This window comes from Haliotis cracherodii, unplaced genomic scaffold (assembly GCF_022045235.1).
Source record: "Haliotis cracherodii isolate W230 unplaced genomic scaffold, xgHalCrac1.p SCAF_11, whole genome shotgun sequence".
NCBI classification, from domain to species: domain Eukaryota; kingdom Metazoa; phylum Mollusca; class Gastropoda; order Lepetellida; family Haliotidae; genus Haliotis; species Haliotis cracherodii.
In genome coordinates this window covers 19,946,003-19,969,457 of record NW_027266266.1, presented here as the reverse complement: position 1 = coordinate 19,969,457, position 23,455 = coordinate 19,946,003, and the positions used below count along the sequence as shown (strand labels likewise).

General features: G+C 39.2%; 1 protein-coding gene across 3 annotated transcripts in view; it reads right to left on the bottom strand.

Moving 5' to 3' along the window:
- Positions 1–23,455, bottom strand: part of LOC139456309 (autism susceptibility gene 2 protein homolog) — a 252,368-nt gene that overhangs the window by 113,781 nt on the left and 115,132 nt on the right. For 2 of the 3 annotated variants that reach the window (XM_071237934.1, XM_071237935.1), the window contains exon 2: positions 15,465–15,581. In XM_071237934.1, the coding sequence (XP_071094035.1) occupies positions 15,465–15,581 (117 nt within the window). Of the gene's footprint in view, positions 1–11,250; positions 11,290–15,464; positions 15,582–23,455 lie in introns of those variants that run through there. The other variant, XM_071237936.1, reaches the window with a different exon arrangement.

Sequence of the window (23,455 nt, the reverse complement as noted above, 5' to 3'; positions counted from 1 at the left end):
AGTAGCGAAAAGACAAATTACTAAAACCACTTTGTCCATGGGTGCGAGGGTGACGGTCCCGGAAATTACTCTGAGACTGAGCTTGCTGAGAGGGCGGGAGGCAAAAGCTTTTAACACTGGCATCCAAATGATCTATCCTGCTACTTAGAATTTCAAATTCATGAAAAAGTGATCTTTATATAATAAACAGACAATCTTGAGACAGAAATAATATTTTGTTTGGCTAACATACCATCAAATGATAACAATATGATTTGTAATTATCAGAAATTTGCGAATGAAAATGTATTTTTTAATTAACTTCAAAGATCCAAATTTTAATGGAAGACATGCATTAGGTACTGGGGCATACTATACCCTAAGAACATCCAAAAAAGATGAGCAATGGGTACTTGGGACTATTTCTGAATCAACATTACCTTTAGAATATCCCTGAAAGACGAGCATTGGGTACTTGGGACTATTTCTAAAACATCCTTACATATATAATATTCTTTCCATTTCTGACCAGAATACCACAAGAGAAAAAGCATAGGACCCGTTCAGTTTGAATAATTTCCCAAGACGTACACTTCAGAACCCCTGTAGCCTATACGACTGCCAACAAAACGCCACAACTTACCTCAGTGTTCTGCATCACAACTGGGATCCGATGAAACAATTGATAGTCTCAAACTGCCGCTTGTCAATTAAACATGACTATAGATATCAATTAGATGAATGTGTAGCATATCTCCATTGATCCCATGACAACTGGTGCCAGGGGCATTATGGGATATATCAGAGCCAGCTATTCGCCGATACAATAAACATTACTGCCAGCGATCTCCTCATCCCTTCCACAGACATCCCCGACTAATGGGGTGCCAGCTTCAGACTGTATACACTGCAACAATAACACATGTAGGAGCTCCTCTGCCTTAGACGTGTTGTATCTTCAGCTACAAACAAAACGGTTGGTTTCCTACCCCTCGCATGCCTCCCTGGTCTTGTGAAATTTTCCTGCACCTACATAAACCGACAGTTCTCACAAATAAGCTATCCGCGTGTGCTTGTGAATAAAAGATGCGAAAAAGGTTCCCTCAAGCTATAAGTTCGTTTCAGGTGAACTAAAATTCACTTAAGGCTCTAGCTGTTAGTCCCTTGTTTAAGGTGAGATAAATTTGTTAAAGAGGCAATTTGGCCCTGCTCAGAGACAGCTACCTTCGGGCTTGGGGAAGGAGATTTACTGGTATTTTAACTTGGAATGCAGGTGTAAAGACCCAAAAGCGAGCACCCGCTGATCTGGCTTAATGTTATGGAAATTCATACCATGATGAATTAACTTGTCGGAGCGAATGTTAGAGGAGAGACTCTTTCACTGAGTGTTCAGCTTGACAAGATTATGAGAAGGACAACAGGCCGAGAGGTAGAATGTCACACAGGTTAGTCCACAAGCTTAGGGTTTTTTGTAGCATCCAGCCAGTAATTTATACAATATGGATATCATATTTCTCAGATGATAGAAAACTAAGGGAACATCTTGATGTTAAGCTCTCACATGACTTAAAACCTTGGTATATGTGAGTGAGTGAGTGAGTGAGTGAGTGAGTGAACATTGTTTCATGTCTCTGTCAGCCATGTTTCAGAGCTTTATCACTGTAGCCTGTTGCTAATTGTGGCCAGGCAAATTGGTTGATAGAATGAATGTCGTCAAGAATACTATCATCAAGATCATTAAGACAAATTTTAGTTGTATGTGATGTGGCAAACCATTCTGCCTTTGAAACAGAGATGGGGGTGTGGGGGTGGGGGTGTGGGGGTGGGGGGGTGGGGAGTGAGTGAATGAAGCAGGTGAGGTTGTGTGTGAGTGTGGTGTATGGATGTGTGTGTGTGTGTGTGTGTGTGTGTGTGTGTGGAGTGAGTGTGTAGGGGTGGTGGGTTTGTAGGGTGTGGTTGTGTGGGGATGTGGGGAGTGAGTGTGTCGGGGTGGTGGGTCTGTGGGGATAGGGGTGTGTGTGAGTGTGTGGTATATGGGTGTGTGAGCGTTTAGGGGTTTAGGGGATGTGGGGAGTGAGTGTGTTGGGGTGGTGGGTCTGTGGGGTGTGGTTGTGTCAGGGTGTGGTGTGTAATGGTGTGTGTTTGTGTGCAGTGGTCAGGTAGAGCTGTTGGGTCAGATTTTTGTCATGTTCCCAACCAAGTGAGACATTGAGAGGCACTGAGCATCCTGTTGAACTATCAAAGATATTTGTTTAATCTTGCATAACTGGGAACTTGCTTGTGTAACTGGGTGAGTTGCTGAGCGATAGAGACAGACAGCTTAAAGAAGATTTGGGTTGGTTTCAAACTCAGCATATTCAAACCACATCATGGATTCTGTAAATAATTGGACCAATCAAAACAATGATTGACATTACGAGCTTCGTTCCACACTATATCATTGGTGAATGACCAATCAACCAAATCCCGGGTCTGACCACCCAATCTATTTTTGGGCCTCTTTGACAATAACAGGAGTGATTAGCCCAGAATCATAAGGGCGTGAATGGAGAACAAGATGTAGGTTAAACACCGAAGAAACATTCAAGATATATACTTTTTATTATTCAACAGTTGAAGTGAACGCCAAGCTTCATTAATGACACCTGGGCGCAGGAATGTGTTTGGGCCAGGCTGGCCACCGTGGCTGAATGGGGGCTGAGATTAAAAACACTTGACTGATTTGAGATTTGTCAACAAATCTCATATATCTCAATCATATTCTATCATGATGTGTCAAATCATGTCTCACAAAGACTGACAACATTTTATACATAGTTTCCACAATATGTTTAGAGTTATTAAGCTATTGCTTTCTACTTAGACATGTTCAACACATGAATCTCATCACCCCTTAACAATCAGCATTTAAGGGCACCCTGCCTCATAAAAATATGATTCCCATACAAAGTTATGATCTTTCAAGCTATATCAACACAGCACCAACAAAACTAAACTGTTCATTCTCATAGACCAGAACTGAAGCAATGACTAAGCGCCACCATTCAATGCAGTGCTCTGTGAATAAATCTTTCGGACTGTTCAACAGAATGTCCCAACCCCACCCACTACAGTACTGGTATCAGAATTCCTTTACGCCTGACTGGACAACCTCCACAACATACACAGTCCCCCAAACCCTGAGTTCAGTGAGAACAGTACGTCTCTCACCACCGTCCCTCACCACCGTATTCACCCGCCCATCAAAACATACCAAACAACCCAAACTGTCAAGTGCCATTCAAACGACATTTGCAAATACCCCTGGGGAGATTTCCATATTGTGATTACACTTCCCGATCATAGATAACATCCCTACCATATCAAGCAACAAATACATTGATACTCGCATTAGTATCTCATTAATACTCGCATTAGTATCTCATCAATACTCCAACCTACATGACTTCAATACCCATTTAACCCCCATACCCAAAGTCGCTAGCTGCAGGTCATAAAAGGTCTTCGCTCCGCAAAGTAATAAAAATGATCCACATTTACCACTGTTCATAAACATAAAATTATGATTTGCAAACCAAAAACAAATTAACGCTTATATGTCTAATGTAATGTAGCTCAACATTTCAAAGGTTTTACTGTTTGTTTATGATCCCACAGAGTTAATCAAAGTACTGACTATTTTCAAACAAATCAATCAAAGTACTGACTATTTTCAAACAAATCAATTCAGGCAGCGACAAACTCGGCTTTAAAACCGACATTACAGGTCCCTAGATTCCTGAGCTAATATCCTCCAAAGCAGATCTTTTATTGATTATCTAAGAATAACAATAACCTAATTCATCCCAAATGTCTTTCTTCTAGTTACACGTTTGTTTTATTTCAGTAACACGGTTTTAATGTTTCCTTTATATTTCCAATTTCCAAAGGCCAAGCACAGTGACTTCATTCCCCTCCGATTGCCAACCTTATGTCAATGCAGGTAATTGTCAAAAAGTTGCCATGGCAACCTAACACACGTACCTGGCTTTGGAGTTAAGCCCACAATCAGAAGTTATTAATCGCACGAGCAGCTCACAAGAAGTCGGATTAGGCATGCCATTGTTCATGATCGCTTAGACGCAGCTCACTGATACGTTTGCAAACAATAATTAATTGGCGAAAAAGTAAAACATGCGATGGTAGATATTGATTGTAGAAGCGCAAAGCAAGGATGAAAGGCTTGTAAACAGCTTTTCAAATCTGGAAATCAAGGGGGCAATTGCTTCTAATTTGGCAGATAATGGGGTTGCTTTAATACAGCGCAGCCATCAGAACACATGAACACGTTATCGAGGATTAACGATCGCTAGACTGATACAACACGGCTCCGGATGTCAGCGCAGAAAAACAAAATTCGCTTTTTGTCTGTCCAAAGGATCATTGTTGACAAAGGATCATAATGAGCGCCCACAAAGAGCTTGTCTAATAAATCGAAGTCGGCACCTTCAACTAAAAAGCATTCTATGCATAAACCCAGCGAGTGAAGTTTTCTCATTGAACCAGATTGCGACAAGATCAGCTCAAACAGAGGCATCTTTACAGTCCATTAAACTTAATTACAACAGTTTACCAACTTGGTGCTGGCGATTTGACAATTGGACGAGTAAGAGATAAGATAAATGTCATTATAGATCGCAGAGTGTAGCCCGACACAAACAACACATGCACAATAGGATTAGAAAACATGGAAACCAGTGGAGGCTTTTAACATCAAGAGCCTGAAAGCATTTGCGCTCTTTTCTGATTTTTCAAGAACTTAAGGGCCTAGAATGAACCATACTGTACCAGTAAGAGAGTTAAAACTCTCCTCAGGAAATCTAATCTATTGTTTTCTTTAGATATTTTATTGAAAATGGACTTGCAATGCTGTTGACTATAATTAAGACTACTTGATGCCTAACAGAGTACAATGCCAGTTTTCTGAGAATAGCTTTTCTGTGCAAGTTTTGAAGAGTGTTGGAAGGTGTTGCAGTGCATGCAACTAACTGGGAGAATGTTTTTATTCACTATTGATCAATTATAAGGATATTCAAATGGATAGTCCATAAAAGAGTTGCAAATGTCTCTGCCCGGGGCTTAATTTGTGAATAGGGAGTGTCTAATGCTTTTAACAAGAGTGACTCTGTTTGTTAGCTTGTGAAAAAAGATTTAATTTGAAACAATCATGCCACAATGTTGATTAAATGTTGATGCTGACTGAAGGTAATGGGTAATAGCATTTCATTTTATCTTCTACAAAACTGTTGCTATGAGATAAGGTCATATGTCAGAGCTAATGTGCTTTTTTCCCTTCCACATTTTCAAATTAATTTTGTAAAGAAGTGATCAAATTTGATTAAAGAAAGCAAAAAAAAGGTTGGAAGATTAAAAAAGAAGCGAAACATGACCTTCTAGTAGAGTTTTATTGAGCCAATTCACTCTAATCTGGCATTTTTTAAGGACAAATAAAACTGTCAATAAAATATTTGATTTGATTTGAAAAGTTTTCAACATTTTGTATCAAATAATGGCTGAACTGCTGTATTTCAACAAACCCGAAAACTGAACAGTCGTATCATGACCCTAAATACTGCCAACAGAAGGCCTTTTTCCAACCTCTGTCGTGTTACACAACTATTTCACAGTAGAAAGTAAGAAGAGCTAGGACTTAAGGACAACTTGAACAGAAAGTACACAGAACCTCATCAGTCTGGAACATGGTTTTTAGTTAACACAATCTAGCTCTAAAGTGACATTACTCGTAACTCAGCTGGAAATCTGACTATACAGACGATTTCACTGGATACAGTAGTGTCCAGGTTAACAGGGTGTTGGTGTTTCAGTTACCGTATTTTCTACACAAGATGCCGGTTCTCTAAGGAACACCAAGCTTTTAGTGACTCCGGATCATACGCTGTCCTAAAAAAGATTCCGGGGTAGAAAAGGTCTTCAGCAACCCATGCTTGCTGTAAAAGGCGACTATGCTTGTCGTAAAAGGCGACTAACCGGATCGGGTCCTCAGGCTCTCTGACTTGGTTGATGCATGTCATTGATCCCAATTGTGTGGATCGATGCTCATGATATTAATCATTGGATTGTCTGGTCCAGACTTGATTATTTACAGACCGCCTTCATATAGTTGGAATATTGCTGAGTGCGGCGTTAAACAACAAAACAACCAACCAACCAACCTATAAATAGAAGCTGGGCCTCTATAATACGCTATTTGATGCTCTAATACTATGGCCGTGATATAACTGGAATACTGTTAAAAGCGGCGTTAAACCCAACTCACTCACTCACTCACTCTAATACTATGATGGACCCTTTGCATGACTGTAGAATTTGGGATTCGGTAATGGAGTGAGTTGCCCCTGTGCCAGCATTAAACAGAATAGATGCCGTGTCAAAGACTTGCACAAAATTAATAGTCGCCAGAGCATCTAAAAGAAGAAATAGGATATATTACAGCATGGACGGCTGACGTATTTGACAACATACAGGATCTAAAATGAACCAACTGAGAAATCATCAGAAAATCTTGTCTTACGTGGAACTAAATGTCGGGCTGCAACAGATTTCACTGGCTCCACCGTCATCCTTCCGCACACTACCAACCAGGTTTCAGAAATCTTGACGCAAACTTTATTTCATCTCAAACACCCCTCCCATGAACAAATCGTTCCACAGACACGGCAGACATTCTCCCTGACAATATCATGGCAGCAAATGTGAGAATGCCACAATCACTATGCTGCAGCTACACGATGCAAGAATCACATTCCGTTATTATCGCACTTACTAAGCAATGCTGTCGCAAGGTTGATATTCCACCATAGTATCAGCTGTATGTTGCAAACACTGTTCACCCGACTTACCCCTCTTCAAAACGTTACTTACGTTGAATAATTCAAATTGACTCAAAAGTTTCTCAACCTTTCCTAGGTCGGGTCAAAGGTGAGATGAAATTCCTAGGAATACAGGTCAAGATTGGGAAGTAGAGATGTCGGCAGGCGATGCCTCACTTACAGATTAGCTTTTAATCTATCTGAAGCGTGGCAAGATTAACCCTTCTCAGCACTTACGATGATGGAATTTACAAACTCAAATAACCGGAAGGGTTAAACTTTGGGAATATTACAACCAAATTGCCCCAAAATAAATAAACAAGGCAACAACAAATAGGCCATGTTAATATCATACTTGAAGGAGCATTGTTTTAAATGTGCCATTTATCCATGTCCAAAAATAGTTAAGGCAGACAAGAAATGATTCAAGTTAAATGCCATTTGTCTTGTGTATGCAAATTTCTCTTAATGTAAATTCTGTTTTTCACAATCGTTCTCCTCATAAGAGTTTTGCTGGAGCATGGATGCTATATAGATTGAGTTAAGTGTCAATGGAAGTCACCAGACACTTTAATTGATGAATCATAATTCTAAAAAAGTAGTTCCCCTAATTGTTTAACATTTGTTGAGTTGAATATGTTGAAGTTCATTATTTTACCAAGGACAGAGGTCAGGCACATAAAACAAAAACACACCATTTTTATCTTATTTCACATTGAGGCTTCTGATTGTCTCTTCTGATGACCTCTGACCCGTGAAGATCCGGGGTAGAATAGGTCTTTCAACAACCTCTCCTTGCTGTAAAAGGCGACTATGCTTGTCGTAAGAGGCAAATAACGGGATCGGGTGCTCAGGCTCGCTGACTTGGTTGATGCATGTCATCGATCCCAATTGCGTAGATTGATGCTGATGATGTTAATCACTGGATCGTCTGGTCCAGACTCGATTATTTACAGACCGCTGTCATATAGCTGGAATATTGCTGAGTGCAGCGTTAAACAACAAACAAACAAATCTGATGGTCTCTGGTAGGTCGAATCCATAAATACAAAATACTTTCTCGCAACCTGAGAAATTGAGTGCCTGAGTAATTATACCAGTCGAAGAGTTGGGGAAAATTTTGCAAGGGAGATAACTGGAGTTACATCTCCTTCACCTGATTCCTCTTGGCCGAGTTATTTCAGCTGAGAACTTTGTAACACTGTTTTAAAAGCCACCACATTTGAGGCATATCCTGTTACAATGTATTTTCAATCCTCAGGAGATCAGTAAAAGATATCAGCAGCGTCCTATTAACCCTCATTCTGCACAAGCACTTTTCTGGAAAGTTACGCAACAATTTGGCAATTTATATTCACATCGTTGCCTGTTATTGATCCTGGGGAAAGAAGCATTTTGTACATTGCATCCCATTCAATCATCAGCTTTTTCAAACAATTATGTTTTTCTCATTTCGTAATTTTGATTAACAAGACTTTTTACAGATATGTAGCAGAAAGAAACAGATTCTCTGGAGCTTTAAAAAAATATTTCCGTGGAGTAATTCATAAAGGTCTTTTTCATCAGACAATTAATTGTCCCCTTTTTAAGTCATTTACCTATTTCTGAAATTCAAAATCTTTTTTTCCATTTAGCTACACCTTAAATGCTATTCCGACTTCTGTCAGCAAATACTTCTACTTTTCAATCAACTGGAGTCTTATTTGAGAACTTAAAATTCCAATCAAGGCAAATTCAGCTACTTCAAAATTTTTGCTATTTCACTTCATTTCAATGTGGAATTTTTCTCATGGAAAACACAGAAAAAAGCTACACATTTTCCTCTCTGATTGATTGCTTTAAGTCAGAGAGCATTATGAGCTCTTATAGATGCTTGTATAGAAAGTGGCAAACGGATTAAAAAACCCAACTGCTAGCTCCTAGTACCCATGAAAATGAGAGCAATTCATGACTTCTCCTTCAAGTTGTTGATAGCTTATCACCCATTTATAACACATTTATGACAAGCCATGTTAGTGGCTTCCCCTGCAGGCATAGTTGGGCACTACAGGCGTTGGCAAGAAATTAGATATCTCAACAGATAAAAATGTCTTTCAAATGAATTACATCATCCCCGGAGCGCACGGAAATTCTTTGGGAACACATTCTCAGATGTTGGATTACATTGTTCCACCCCCGACAGCTAAAATACCAAAATAAATGTCACGAAGTGTTAATTAATCTCTTAAATTTATTACAAATCTCAGTCTTTCACATCAGACAAACAGCGACTTACAAGCCCCAAAAAATGAAACCCAGTCTCCTATGGGGTCATAAATGTAAAGCGTGGAGATGAAAGAGTATTAACATTGTTAATTTCACCCGATATGTAATCCCCAACACTAATATCATGCTGTGACAGACAGAATATATCACAACAACCTTCCCCTCCTGTGACCCTAGATGCCTGAGGCACCGGCACCGCTGTGCCCTGAAGGAGCTAGTGATACACCCCCAGCTACCTGTAATAAAACCGTCCCCTTTTACCTGTCAGGTTAATCCCCTTCACAGTCCCCTGGGTAGGTAGTTAACACCCAATCAATACTAGGGTGTGAATCAGACTTAGTGCACAAACTACCTCCATATGTTCAAAACCCGATCTTTATGACTCGGAGACATGATAATAGTCTTATGGCTGAAATTTTAAAGGTTAATGATCTTGAAACATAAAACGCACAAACACATTGCCTGGTCTTAAATAGCTTCCACGATATCATGGAAATGATACCATATATGCCTGTAGATATACTGGATTTTGAGGACCAGGGCCCACTTGCACAAAACGATCTTAGCGCTAAGACTATTGTAAGCCTATGCTAAAGTATGGGAGTTACGATCATCTTAGCGCTAAGATCGCTTTGTGCAAGTGGGCCCTTGAGAAAGATTGTGTAGAAATGGGTAGGCATATGTAAAGCTTACACTTTATCAAACTAGTTTTCTCTGCATCGTATCGCTTCAGGTGAACGAACAACTCGACAACAAACTTTGTTAATGAAAATGTAAAATATGTGATTAAACATCACTGGACATGACGATTTACCATTTCAATTGTATCTCTTCTTACACTAGGCATTGTTTTATATGCGGGTGTATTTTCTCGAAACTAAGCTAGAAAAAGGTTAGCTGTACACATGCTTTTTCCCAATCTACCGGTGATTAAGTTAAAACTCTTGGACATTTCTCAATGTTCGCTAAAAACGCTGAGTTCAAGATAAAAGGGTCTAAATGAGCAGAAAGAAACGCTTGGTATGTATTCATACAAGGGAATTCTCAGGGGTTTCCCCAAGAATGTGGAAGTAGTCCATCAGTGTTTTCTTTATTTCAAGAACACAAAAATTATAAACGTCAAATTGTAATTCATATGCTCATGAAAGGCAGTTTCAGTCATGTGACTTGCCTCTCTTCCAAAGGAAAAGCTGTATATCGTGTAAACTTCAAATTAAAAAATTATTTTCCATTGACAGATCATCACGAGAAGATGGCCAGGCTAATGTACCAGACATAACATTTTGATACAGATTTCAAAGATCAAGTTAATACCTCAGCTTATCTAAGGCTTATCTACGGTCATGTACGGTATAACACGATTATTGTAACAGGATTGAAGCAAGAAATAACATACTTCCACAGCTGCCTATCTACAACTCAGTACATGTCTCAGGCTCATAAGAACAGATGCTTGCAAATCAAACTAATATCTTCTCTGCACAAAGAAGTATTCTCTCCAAAAATGATGTTTTTTTTCCTATTGTGTGGCCATACTACAAGAATGACATCAGCGTTTTTGCCATTGTACAAACACCAGGACCGTAGACATATCAGTTTCTACAATGTAATTTCACAGCTAATAAAATCCCTATGTGACAAACAGATTGGATTTTCCTACGAAATTATCACAACAGCAAACAACAGGCAGATAGCATTTAATTTTAAATGAAATTCAAATCCTTGTAAGCGCTGTAAGTAATTTCTCAACTTGACAGGACCCCTTAAAATTCTCGTAGCGATTCAACCGTCTATGTACTAACTTGAGTATCTCGCATAGATAACAATCCACTCCTGACGGCAGGAGTTTATTTAGCGTCTCCCCAAGTCCAGTAAATCACATATCGGAAGGTAAACGATTACACCATTCTCTTCACAAGAATTAACACTTCCAGATCGCTAGGAGGCCTTCTCAAGGGGAGCCCACCTATTTGTATAAAACTCTCGTCATTGTGCCTAGTGAATCATCACCCTGAACCAGATATTAGCAACGTTTGGACAGGACCCTCAAATGTGATCAATTGTGGTAAGGCTACTAGCACCAACTTGAAGAGTGATAATGAGTTGGAAGGGAGACACCAGCCCGCCTTCGGCCTACCTGCAAGGTTGTCGGTAAAGACATGGTGATCTTCGCTCTTTGCACCATGTATATTTTTGAAGGAGGCAACAACAGGTGCACCTCATGGTGTGGTGTCATAAGTGTCGATAGGTGCTTTCAGCAAGCCGCGAAGCTCGGTTTAAGCAAAGAGCTATTGATACACTTTCTTAAGTCTGTATTCATGAGCAAATTGCTGTGTTTACCTTGAAAGAAACATCCGAGTTATTGTAGCTACTTAATGAAAGGTTTGGGCAGGTTGTGTTATCATATGTGTATAGGTCTCATGTATCAATTTGAAAATAGAAATCTGCACTTAACCATACTCACAGGTTTTAGGAGTAATTTGAATGAAACAGACTAGAATTTCATTTTTTTTCAATTTGCCGAAACACTATTGCTGGTAACATAATCTCATAATGGAAATTTCTAAAAGCTTTTCAACTCCACTTCATAGCAATAATTTTACTCTTCAATTCAGTGACCTTTGAAACACAACTTCAACCATTACGAACATTTTTCTCTCAATAGATTACACCAAATCTCAATAGAGGGGAAATGTAGTAGTGAAGCTCTGGAAAACAGTTCCATGCCTGTCTACAAATTTCTCAAGCGCTACCTGGTGTCAGAGTTGTAAACTAATCCCACAAACATGGGGAGATAATCATGCCAGTAATTGCTATTGATCCGAGGGGCCGAGTGTATGTTGCAAGGGGCCCAGTAGCAAGACCAGGAGATAATTCTCATATTGACATGTTGTCAGTTGAGACTTTCATTTACACGGAATTTATGATCCATTGTCAGAGGACTCTCTTTCAATCATAAAGCCCTTGGGTCTCATGGAGAGCATTTGCAGAGACGTGGGCTGACGAGGTTACCTCCCCTTGGACCAATTTCATTTCCATTTCAATTGTTTAGCGATGCCTCCATAACCCCTGTTGTGTAAAGCTAGACAAATGTAAGCCATGCATCTGAATTCATTTTCAGCCCAATAAACCAGTTAAGTACAATGTCAGCATTTCTATATTAATGACAGTCGCCAATCCCAATTGCGCTGTGTATCATCTCAGAGAGCAGAACTTTGGACTCAGGTGATGAGCTTCTGTTAACAACTGCAGTCATGCAGAAAAAGAGTTATTAGATCTTGATAATGGCTTTGGCTAATGTACAGGTTATTGATCAGCCATGTTCATCTGATATGGACATCGACAGTGAAATCAGATACCTTCAACAATGAACATTAATGATGATTAAAGGCCTGCAACAATAAATGTGATGATCTGTCATCAGTGACAGTCAGCTAAATTTCGAAACAAGTGGTTTACAACCAGCCATTCTGCGGGCAGCACTTAATCGTTAATGATCATGGTGTCAAACGCTTGAATCAGATGGATTGCAAAATATGTCAATTTGATGATGATAATCTTTTCCCACTGTCATCTGATGGGCACCTATGCAGGAAGTGAGCGGCCATTAGAAAGACCATACATATCGCCAAACAGACATTATCAATGTCCTTACACAAATCAATTGTTTTCTCGCTAATAAAGGGAAACATGTGCAATTCAATATTCACATGTGGTCCTGTGATTTGATGTACAGTTCAACATCCTAACTATCATGAATCTGTTGAATAATTGTTAATGCTTGAGACTACATGGAGTTTTATATGCCTTTTCGGAAAATGTAAAATTTTATCCATAAATCATATTTAACATTCAAATATTGCAAAGTGCAAAGAACATAATCATCAATTACTCAACCAAACAAAGAAGCAACAGGCAAAAATATTTCTTGAGACAGCAATTGATGAAGTCAGGTAAGGTGTTTTCAATTGTGGGCCAAGTCTACAAAAAATTCAAAATGGCCACCAGTTTGTGTCTGCTTATCACTGGGGAAATCAATATGCAACTGTTGTCTATGAGAAGAGACCCTCTAGGCAGCAAGTGCAGATAATCTGCAATTACAGGCAAATAATGATAGCTCAGACGCAGCAATAAAGATTCTTGAGAACTAAATCTTTCCCCCTAAGCTTCATTAGACAATGAAACATTAAAGCCATTGCTGCTGGCCTGGTCTGTCTTGTAAATTTGAAATGATCACAGATTTCTGAGATAGGATTGTCTCCGGCAGACAGGCAGCTTCATTTCCTTCACTAGTATATTGAGCTGAATATATATCTAAATATCAAAGGGGCTTGCAATGAATATTCAATTAACAAAATATTCATAAACATCAAAAGCTATTTGTTATTCTTCCATACGAATCCAAATATGCAATCATTTTATAAAGCATGCAAAGCAATGGATGTTTAATGTTGCCATAAATAATACCCCAGGCACATCGAAATGCACTCAACTGTGAGTGTGTTGAGTGTATTGTGTGAGTGAGTGAACGTTCTTCTGCCACTGTATCACTCACAACAGCCTGTCCATAATCTAACCAGGCACACCAGCCATTGATAGGACAATCAATCCAAAACATTCATGGTAAACACTATCAACATAGTCACACATTGTGGCCACCCAATCCTTGTTGGACTCCTACAACAAGCTACACTATGTGATATGGACACAATGTGTCTTGTAAATACCATATTCACTGTATTAAAAGCCCTGGTCCAATAAAGTCCCTTACCTAACTTCCAGACCAATCTGTATGTAATCTTTAAAAGCCCCCTGTACTTTGACAGAAATGTACATGACAGTCCATATTTTGTGTATATTGCAGAGATTATTTACAGAAAACAGCAACGCAAAAGGGGAGTATGACTGCCTTATAGCTATTATTGAATTGTTTTAGTTCGATCAACATTTGAACAAAGTTTCTTCATTGCTCAATTTCGACAACAAAAGTAACATTTTCTGAATGATTTTAACGAGCGTCTCCCCATGTGAAATTCCCCAAACAACCAGGGCACTTATTACAGTGAACACAGTATGTGACCTATGAAGACAATTTCTGTGGTATATAACTGACAAATTTGTTGTGTTAATGCCGCACTCAGCAATATTCCAGCTATATGACGGCGGTGACCTGGGTTAGAATAACTCCTCACCACTCAATTGCTTGTCGAAACAGGTCACATAATTAGATTGGATGGTCTAACTCGGTGACTTGCATGTCATAATAACCAGACCAAATGAGTCGTTGCTCATCATCAACCACTGGTTTGTCTGTCCAAGTCGCAACCAGGCTGCCATTATATAGCTGCAACATTCGCATGTAAAACGCTGAACAAAACAACTGTGTTGCAGAAGGTTGGCAGTGTTTCCTATGTCAGGGAGGATATGATGCAGCGGAGACCAGGCCTTCAGTGATAGATGATGTCTTCATGGGGTCGGTCACCAGCCATTCAGGTCGGCCATGGTGATCAGCACATCCCCACTTGTGCTGCTTCTTCAACTAGCAAGAGAGATTTGGACTTCCTCTGGCTTGGACCCCATGATGTAATATTGTTGACAATTGGGCTCAAGTGCACAATGGCCCCCTTCTGACATTTTTTAATAACGTGCCAGAACAGCAAGCAATGCGACAACAGCTTTTTGAAACTGTCTCAGAAATAATAGTCCCCAAAGGAACATCTGAAATTTTAATAACAAAATAAACAAAATTGAATATGAGTGAGCGAGTTGGGTTTAACACCGCTTTCAACATTATTTCAGTTATATCACAGCGTGTCAGTTTAAAAAATGTAGGAGGAAAGCCCAAAGTGATGCAGGTCTCAAATATTTACCCCTTTGGTGAAACCCACGAACACATGTATGGTGATGACAAACCGTGAAAATCAGGGTAAACTGGGATTCAAACCCATGCACAGAGAACTGCAGCACCTTAGACAACTGGGCCACCTGTGCCCCCCAACTGAATATGGTCAAGTAGCCTCGTGGTTAAAGCGTTTGCTCGTCCAGCCGAAGACCCGGCTTCGATTCCCAACATGTGTACAATGTGTGAAGCCCATTTCTTGTGTCCCTTGTCATATTCTGGAATATTGCTAAAGGCGGTGTAAAACCATACTCACTCACTGCTAACTCTGCACATCTCTAAAACAATTATGAAAGCAAGAAGAGCGGAACAAAACTTGTTGAAATTTAAAAAAGAAAAATAAAAGAAAACATGTTTCACGACAATGATATTTATTTACTTCAATTTCCTTTTTATCAATTTTTATGCCCATAACACAAGATGCACAGAATTCTGAAGACTATAAATCTTACCTTTTTCTGGTACTTCTTTTTAATCGGCTTTTGTTTTTCCTTTGGTGGAGACGGTGGCCTTGAATTGGGCTTCTCAGTTTTGGGCTGGCGAATTCCATTTGTATTTTTGTAAGATGCCTGAAAGATGAAAAATAAAAAATAAAACAAACACTCCATCATAAGAAATCATTTTATCATATGTATAAAGAATTCTTAATATCATCAAAATTACATTAAAAAGTATCTGTAATGATACTTTTCAACATTTGAAATTAATCCCCTTAAAATATCACTGAATGATTTTTTTCCAAATATGATCAAGACTATAATAATATGATAGATCAGTTCTATGAATATTATAACCTATGGCTAAGCATTTCATCAATCAATAGTACACATCACACAACATCACACAGCAGTGTAACCCTACTGATAATGTCGACTGTGCGCTGTTGCTGTTTCCATGTTGTTAAACACAGCCAAGCTGGCATCAAAGTCAGGCAGAGTTACTCCCCTTGTTCAGTGGCAGAACAGGTGCTTCACCATGATAAGGGTCAAGTGTGGGTTGCAGTCAATATCATTTCACAACTCTTATCAGGAAATTAACAAGTTTCCATTTGATGTGGTATTAGGTCAACACTGGTAAGTAGTAAATTTTCATACTAATTTATAATTTTAATGAAAACTAAGAATATAATTAGAGGCATGTAGTGATTTGGGTCATCGTTCGTTCAGATTCACAGAAAATGTTAATCTTGTGGATGAATTTTTCAAATGTAAAATAAAATATAAAGATAGGATTTTCCAAACTACTGTCAAAGGTTTAGTTGTTGTGTTCTAATATCTCAATACTTGCAAGGATTTTATCAAACCAAATTTTTCAGTTGTCCCTTATAAGACAGTTTCAACGTGTGAATTCCTAACGCAGTACCTATCCCCTCGTCCATATGGGTGTATGATGTGGAGTATGAGACAATATGTCAGGGATACACACTCTAATATACTGGAGTAACCATCGATATCAACATTATAAGCTTCCCTCTGAGTGCTACCACTACAGCCATCTTGGCTTGTCATCACAATCTTGGGAACTTAAAGGGGCCCTTTGAAAACCTATGAAACACAACCAACATGTTTTAATTTCTTGCCACTGACTGCCTCAGTGACATCATCAATGACATCATCGAAAACCTCATCAGTGACATCATAGTGACATCATCAGTACCTGTATAACTGCATATTTGGCCTTATATGAACATATTGACTACCTATAAGTGTAGATTGAGTGTTCTTTCTAGGGCTGGGACGGGTAACTTGGGTACCCGGGTCGGGTGGGTACTGAGTAGGATCCAGGTACCTACAGGACTACCCGGTCCCGTGGTTAGTCACGTGATATATTGTCTGATGACTAAAATTATCTGGAACTCTATGGTTATTAATGTTCGCTTTTCTTTCTGACTATGCACCCATTCCTTCTTTTCATATGGTTGAAAAAACATATAACTCAATTTAAATTCAGTGAATGCATGACCAGATTGTTTAATACATGTATCTAAATACGTTTTGGCAGGGCAATGCTAAAAAGTTCCCAATCGGACATTTTGAGAGATCTCCTGAGGCCTAGAGTGGGTACCCGGGAAGGGTAGGGTAGGGTAGGGTAGGGTAAAAGGGGGACAGGTACCCAGGTAGTAAATGTGGACTCATCCCAGGCCTAGTTCTTTCCTTTATTTGCATGTGCATTTTAGAGTTTTTCAATGCTAATTGGTATGTTGAAGCAATATCTTGCAACACTGCTTTATTGCCGAGAACAATATGCAATGTTGTCCCTGGTTCATAATGTCACACATTCATGACATGATGCTATCAGAACAAGAGGCTGACTTCAGGGAAGTTTCTCTGTAGGGTTGAATGTTTCATTCTTAGAGTGAGTGAGTGAGTATAATTTTACGCCGCTTTTAGCAATATTCCAGCAATATCATGGCGGGGGACACCAGAAATGGGCTTTAGACATTGTACCCATGTCGGGAATCGAAACCCGGGTCTTCGGCGTGACGAGTAAACGCTTTAACCACTAGGCTACCCGACCGCCCCTTCATTCTTATTATCATAACGAGTAATTTGTATTGATACAAGGTTTAGTAACTTGACTGATTGTGTGTCATTGTTCACTGAGAACATGGGTCATTGCTCACAATATTAATCACTGTCTGGTCTGGGTTTGATAATTTACAGGCCGCCATCTTATAGCTGGAGTATTGCTGAGTGTGGCATGAAACCAAAACACACACAATATTAACTACAAAAAACTACAAGCAATAAGGAAATATTTTTTAATTTTGTAGGTCCGAAGCCAATTATTATTATTATTATTATTATTATTATTTTTATCATTATTTTTATTATTCGAATGACAGATAATTCATAATTCTGATTTATAAGTATGTTATTCCATATTTTACCCATAGTAAATTTTCAACAAAGCACCACAGGACATATAGAATCCCAGAATCCAAACAGAGATCTAATATCAGACACTTTATATTTTTAACACGCCAACATCAAGAGACATCTGCTTCAGAGTATTAGGACAATTAGCCGTAACTGCCACCTGGTCGACTCATCCAATATGCAAGGATTTCTTTTTATAGAAGTTTGGCGTCCAAGTGGTGGTGATTGGCATACACATGAAGCGTATGTATGTAAGTTCTCCCCAGACTGTGAAACCATTAAAACATAACATACTGGCAATGTGGAGGTTGTCCATCCCCATGTGCTGCCAGACTATCACTAGCAAAGTAATCAATGTTATTACTTGGGAGCTGCTCTGCTGTAATGTGATCAAAGTAGACGACTCCTGTTGTACTTAATTGCTTAGTATTTTCATCTGTCATGACCTGCATGATGTCAGTGGGAGACTGAGCTATTCTGTACAGTCAGAACACGGTCAGAACATGTCTGCACAGCCACAACGTCGGAGCATGTCTGCACAGCCACAACGTCGGAGCTATCTTCACAGCCACAACGTCGGAGCTATCTGCACAGCCACAACGTCGGAGCAGGTCTGCACAGTCACAACATCACGCGTGTTCACACAGTCACAACGTTGGAGCGTGTCCGCACAGACAGAACGCAAGAGTTTGTCCATACAGTCACAACGTCAGAGCGTGTATGCACAGTCACAACATCGGAGCTATCAGCACAGCCACAACGTCGGAGCATGTCTGCACAGTCACAACGTCGGAGCTATCTTCACAGCCACAACATCGGAGCTATCTGCACAGCCACAACGTCGGAGCATGTCTGCACAGTCACAACATCACGCGTGTTCACACAGTCACAACTTTGGAGCGTGTCCGCACAGACAGAACGCAAGAGTTTGTCCATACAGTCACAACGTCAGAGCGTGTATGCACAGTCACAACGTCGGAGCTATCAGCACAGTCACAACGTCGGAGCTATATGCACAGTCACAACGTCGAAGCTTTCAGCACAGTCACAACATTGGAGCATGTCTGCACAGTCACAACGCAATAGTTTGTCCACACAGTCACAATGTTGGAGGGTGTCTGCACAGTCACAATGTTGGAGCATGTCTGCACAGTCACAATGCAAGAGTTTGTCCCCACAGTCACAATGTCCGAGCATGTTCACAGTCACAATGTCAGTTCCAACTACATTCAATCATAAGACAGGGAAGGAACACCCCTAGACTTTTCCCTTTGTTTGTTTGTTGTTTAACGCCACACACAGCAATATTCCAGCCAGATGACAGCGGTCTGTAAATAATCGAGTCTGGACAAGACAATCCAGTGATTGACACCATGAGCATCGATCTACGCAATTGGGATACGATGACATGCATCAACCAAGTCAGCGAGCCTGACCACCCTATCCCGTTAGCTGCTTCTTACGACAAGCATTGTCGTCTGTTACAGCAAGCATGGGTTGCTGAAGACCTATTCTACCCCGGATCTTCACGGGCCCCTTTTCCATTGAAAACATGATGGAGAACTACCATAAAGTTATGCTGTGAGTACCACAACAAAAACATATTAGAATCTGCACCTTAATTGATGTCAGTCGGGTAACTGGAACCCTATCCCTTTTTTAAGGCTGGTTTTAAGTCAACGCTGGCCTTCCAAGGTGGTCGGTCAGCCATCTTGGTACATCTTCCTTAATGGTACTGTCTGCATAAGTTAACTCCTTTAATCAAATCTTTCTACAAGCATTGATGCTGGAGACCTGATTAGCCATGACTCCTTTTGTAGCATTCATTAAGTGGTACTACACAAAGTCTTCAACAGTCAGCTAAATAAATCAACTATCATATTTTATCTCTGTCTGTTTCCCTTCCAAAACACCCCCACTCGCATGATTCAATTGTCTCCAAGCACCTACAGACAAGGAAAATCATGTGTTCTTTGTTTGTTGGTTGGTTGTTTAACATTGCATTCAGCAATGGTAAAAATGCACTGTATGGGATTATTTTTTTACAGATCTTCTTTCTTTTTTCATCTTAAAGATTGATTTGGATCGGCAAGGTGATAAAAAATACATGATGATTGATCTGTTGTAGTTTTAGTTTGGATTACTTTTATGGGCAAAGTGATCTTTACCATGGGCTGGATATAAAAAAACTTTGTCATTCTGATTTTTGTTGTTGTGAAATTAAGGTCTGTTGATCTATAAGCCAATCAAAAGCGAAAGTAAGACCTAAGGAGCAATGACAGAAAGTACAAGCCAGTCTAAAGGAAACTCACTGATATTTCAAAAGTAAAAACACAATACCAACACAAGTGCCTTCTATTACTTCCAAGTTTTCTTTCCTCCAAGTAACACCATACCCTCTTATCAAAATCAACAGAATGATATACTCACACAAGATGTGCCGTAATGTCAACACAAACCAATTATTAGCTGTTTATCTTTATCTAAAGAACTGAAACACACACCCTTGCTCATAAATCAATCAAACCGAAAATAAATATTTTCATACCAACGCCTTCTCCAACCTTCCGCTTCAAATTTCATAAACATGCATAAACATTTTCCAGGTTCAATTTCACTTTATTTGTTGTAAATCATTCTTCAACTGCACAAAAACATACTTTCGAATAGGAAAAACGTTCTCTTAGGACAAAAATATGCCAGAGAGAAGGACGATTAGATTACAAATCATGAAAATCACAAGACTCATTGCATTAGTCAATAGCGCAATTGACAACAGGCGTCACAAAATCAAACCAATCCCATATGTGTCTTTATTGAAATAGACAACAAATCAGATGAAGAACATGTGGTGGGCCTTTCTCTCTGCAATAAACATGATCTCCAAGGAATTCTAAACATCCTTCATCTCAGCCTCAACTTATCAGGAACAGTGCAGGATAGCTTAATGTGCTAAATATTTGGCAGTTTGGAATAAGAAAATGCTTTTTATGGCCATTTACATTGTGGTTTAACTCCCTTGAGGCTTAAGTCTTCAACTCTTCAGAAAGAAGGTGAGAAAATCAATCTCGAGTTTCCTTCGGCTTTCTGCTACCACTTAAAGATGTTGATTGAGAATGTTAGTGTCAACAAATAATTTGAAACGACACTTGAACAAATGCTCAAATACAGGTGAAAACAGTGAACATTGATCCGACTTGATCCATAAATCAAAACTATTTACACAGCAAGTGCAACCTTATTGATCAGAATGTTAAGAATCATATCTGCAGAGATTAATGTCATAACCTCAGTGTTTATTATTTTTCATCTCAATAAAAAAAATAATCCGATCACTCTCAATACTTGGATTTCATTTTATTTCAAGCATATGAATTACATTAAAACAAAGCAAATTATCAACAACTGAAAGTTCAGTAAAGTACTTATAACAAAGGGTCTCATTGCACAAGAAATTTACACTCAAGAGCAACAATATCAGAAAAAATCTTCAGTAAATGTCAGGTAGCGACAAAGGAAGACAGTACAAATCAACTCTTGGAATAATATCAGCCTTACATAAATCAAAGAGAATATTCAACTCTGATATTTACTTTAAAAATGAAGACTATGAAAAGGGTGAATTACATCCAAATGCACTGTCAGCTGCTGTGAGAGACGACCATCTATCTACCGAGACTGCTTGCGAAGCATTAAAACACTTCACTGGTGGTCTGGTTTATTTTGACAAGAGAGTACCAAATCTTTCAAACAACACAGTGTCAGTCCTTCAGCAAAAAAACGGCTCTAAATGGACAAAGGGGAGGTAACTCCCATGGAATGTGATACCTGGAAGATGAAACACATGTCGGCTTGGACTGACATGTGTATTGATTTGTGAACTATTCATAGCGGGTTGATTTCATTTACGCTGAAATTGACAAGTATTTGAGCTACACTGCTAACAAGCATGTCAACTAACACCCTGTGTTTCAGCGCATTAAACTTTTCCATTTGGTATGTGGAGACAGTTTAACCTAGTATGATTTTTTTTAATCATTCCACAGGAGCAAATTCGAAATGTGGTAGAGTACACAATATTATTTCAAAGACAAAATACTCATCAACTTCACGATATTCCGGTAAACAAGCAAATAAAAAAAAGCTTGCTCATGAAACTATTTTTTTGTTAGTGAAATTTGTCAGTTCTGATTTTCGGTTTTTGGTCTGGTTTGTTGTTTAACGCCGCACTCAGCAATATTCCAGCTATATGACGGCAGTCTGTAAATAATTGAGTCTGAACCAGACAATCCAGTGATTAACATTATGAACATTGATCCACGCATTTGGGATCGATCACATGCATCGATGACATGCAGCGAGCCTGACAACCCTATCCCATTAGTCACCATTTAGTTCTGAAGTAACGCATAGCAGAGAGAAACTCAACTCATGGTGAAAAGTAAATCTCAAATCAACCCTAAATTATGTTTGCTTCTTTCTTGTTTTAATGCCACACTCTGCAGTTTTCCAGCAATATGTTGGTAGTATATAATATGTGATATACAGTGATCGATATCATGACCAATCCACACAACTGTGACATACATCAACCAAGACAAGGAACTCGACCACCTGGTCCATTCAGTCACCTCTTACGACAAGCATAAGTTAACCCCGGTTACGACTTTCAATCCAGACCACTCCAACTGCCCAACATCTGTAGCTAGCTTGTGAAGCAGGAGGTCCATCGTTTGTATCAGTTATCCCTGTCACTCCTGGAACGTCCCTCCTTAATAGTGAAAACTGCTGGTCCCGTTCTGGAGTTTTGCTACCATCAAGAAGCAAGTTTGATGACCATGTGAATGAGTTACAGCTTTAAAACCATAAATATGAACTCTTAATTGCATATTTCATACCCAATATAAAATAAATATAACATTGTCCCTTATAAAACTAAATATGTACGCCTCTAACCAAGTTCATGAATACTGAATATACATGCATCTTTATGGGCTAATGTTCCATATTGACTATTCAGGAAAAAATAGGAATGTGTATTGATTATCTAAATCTGTATCCAACCCCCATTCGACTCCCATACTACAAACCAGTGCCAGACAGGTCCAGCATTCCAAGAGACAGTGTGAGGACAAGCTGAAGAGATATTTCTGGTTACAGTCAGCAGAGAGAAGTAACCTAAGCCATTTTCCACGACACTTTTTTACTGAATAAAGAATCATAAATATCTTCTATAATGCCACCCTCTCTAGTAGTAACTACACCCATCAGGTACCCCAATTACCTTTATTCCTGGCATTCTAATAATGCCAAAACATTCTTTGTATCTTCTATAATGCCACCCTCTCTAGTAGTAACTACACCCATCAGGTACCCCAATTACCTTTATTCCTGGCATTCTAATAATGCCAAGACATTCTCTGTATCTTCTATAATGCCACCCTCTCTACTAGTAACTACACCCATCAGGTACCCCAATTACCTTTATTCCTGGCATTCTAATAATGCCAAAACATTCTTTGTATCTTCTATAATGCCACCCTCTCTACTAGTAACTACACCCA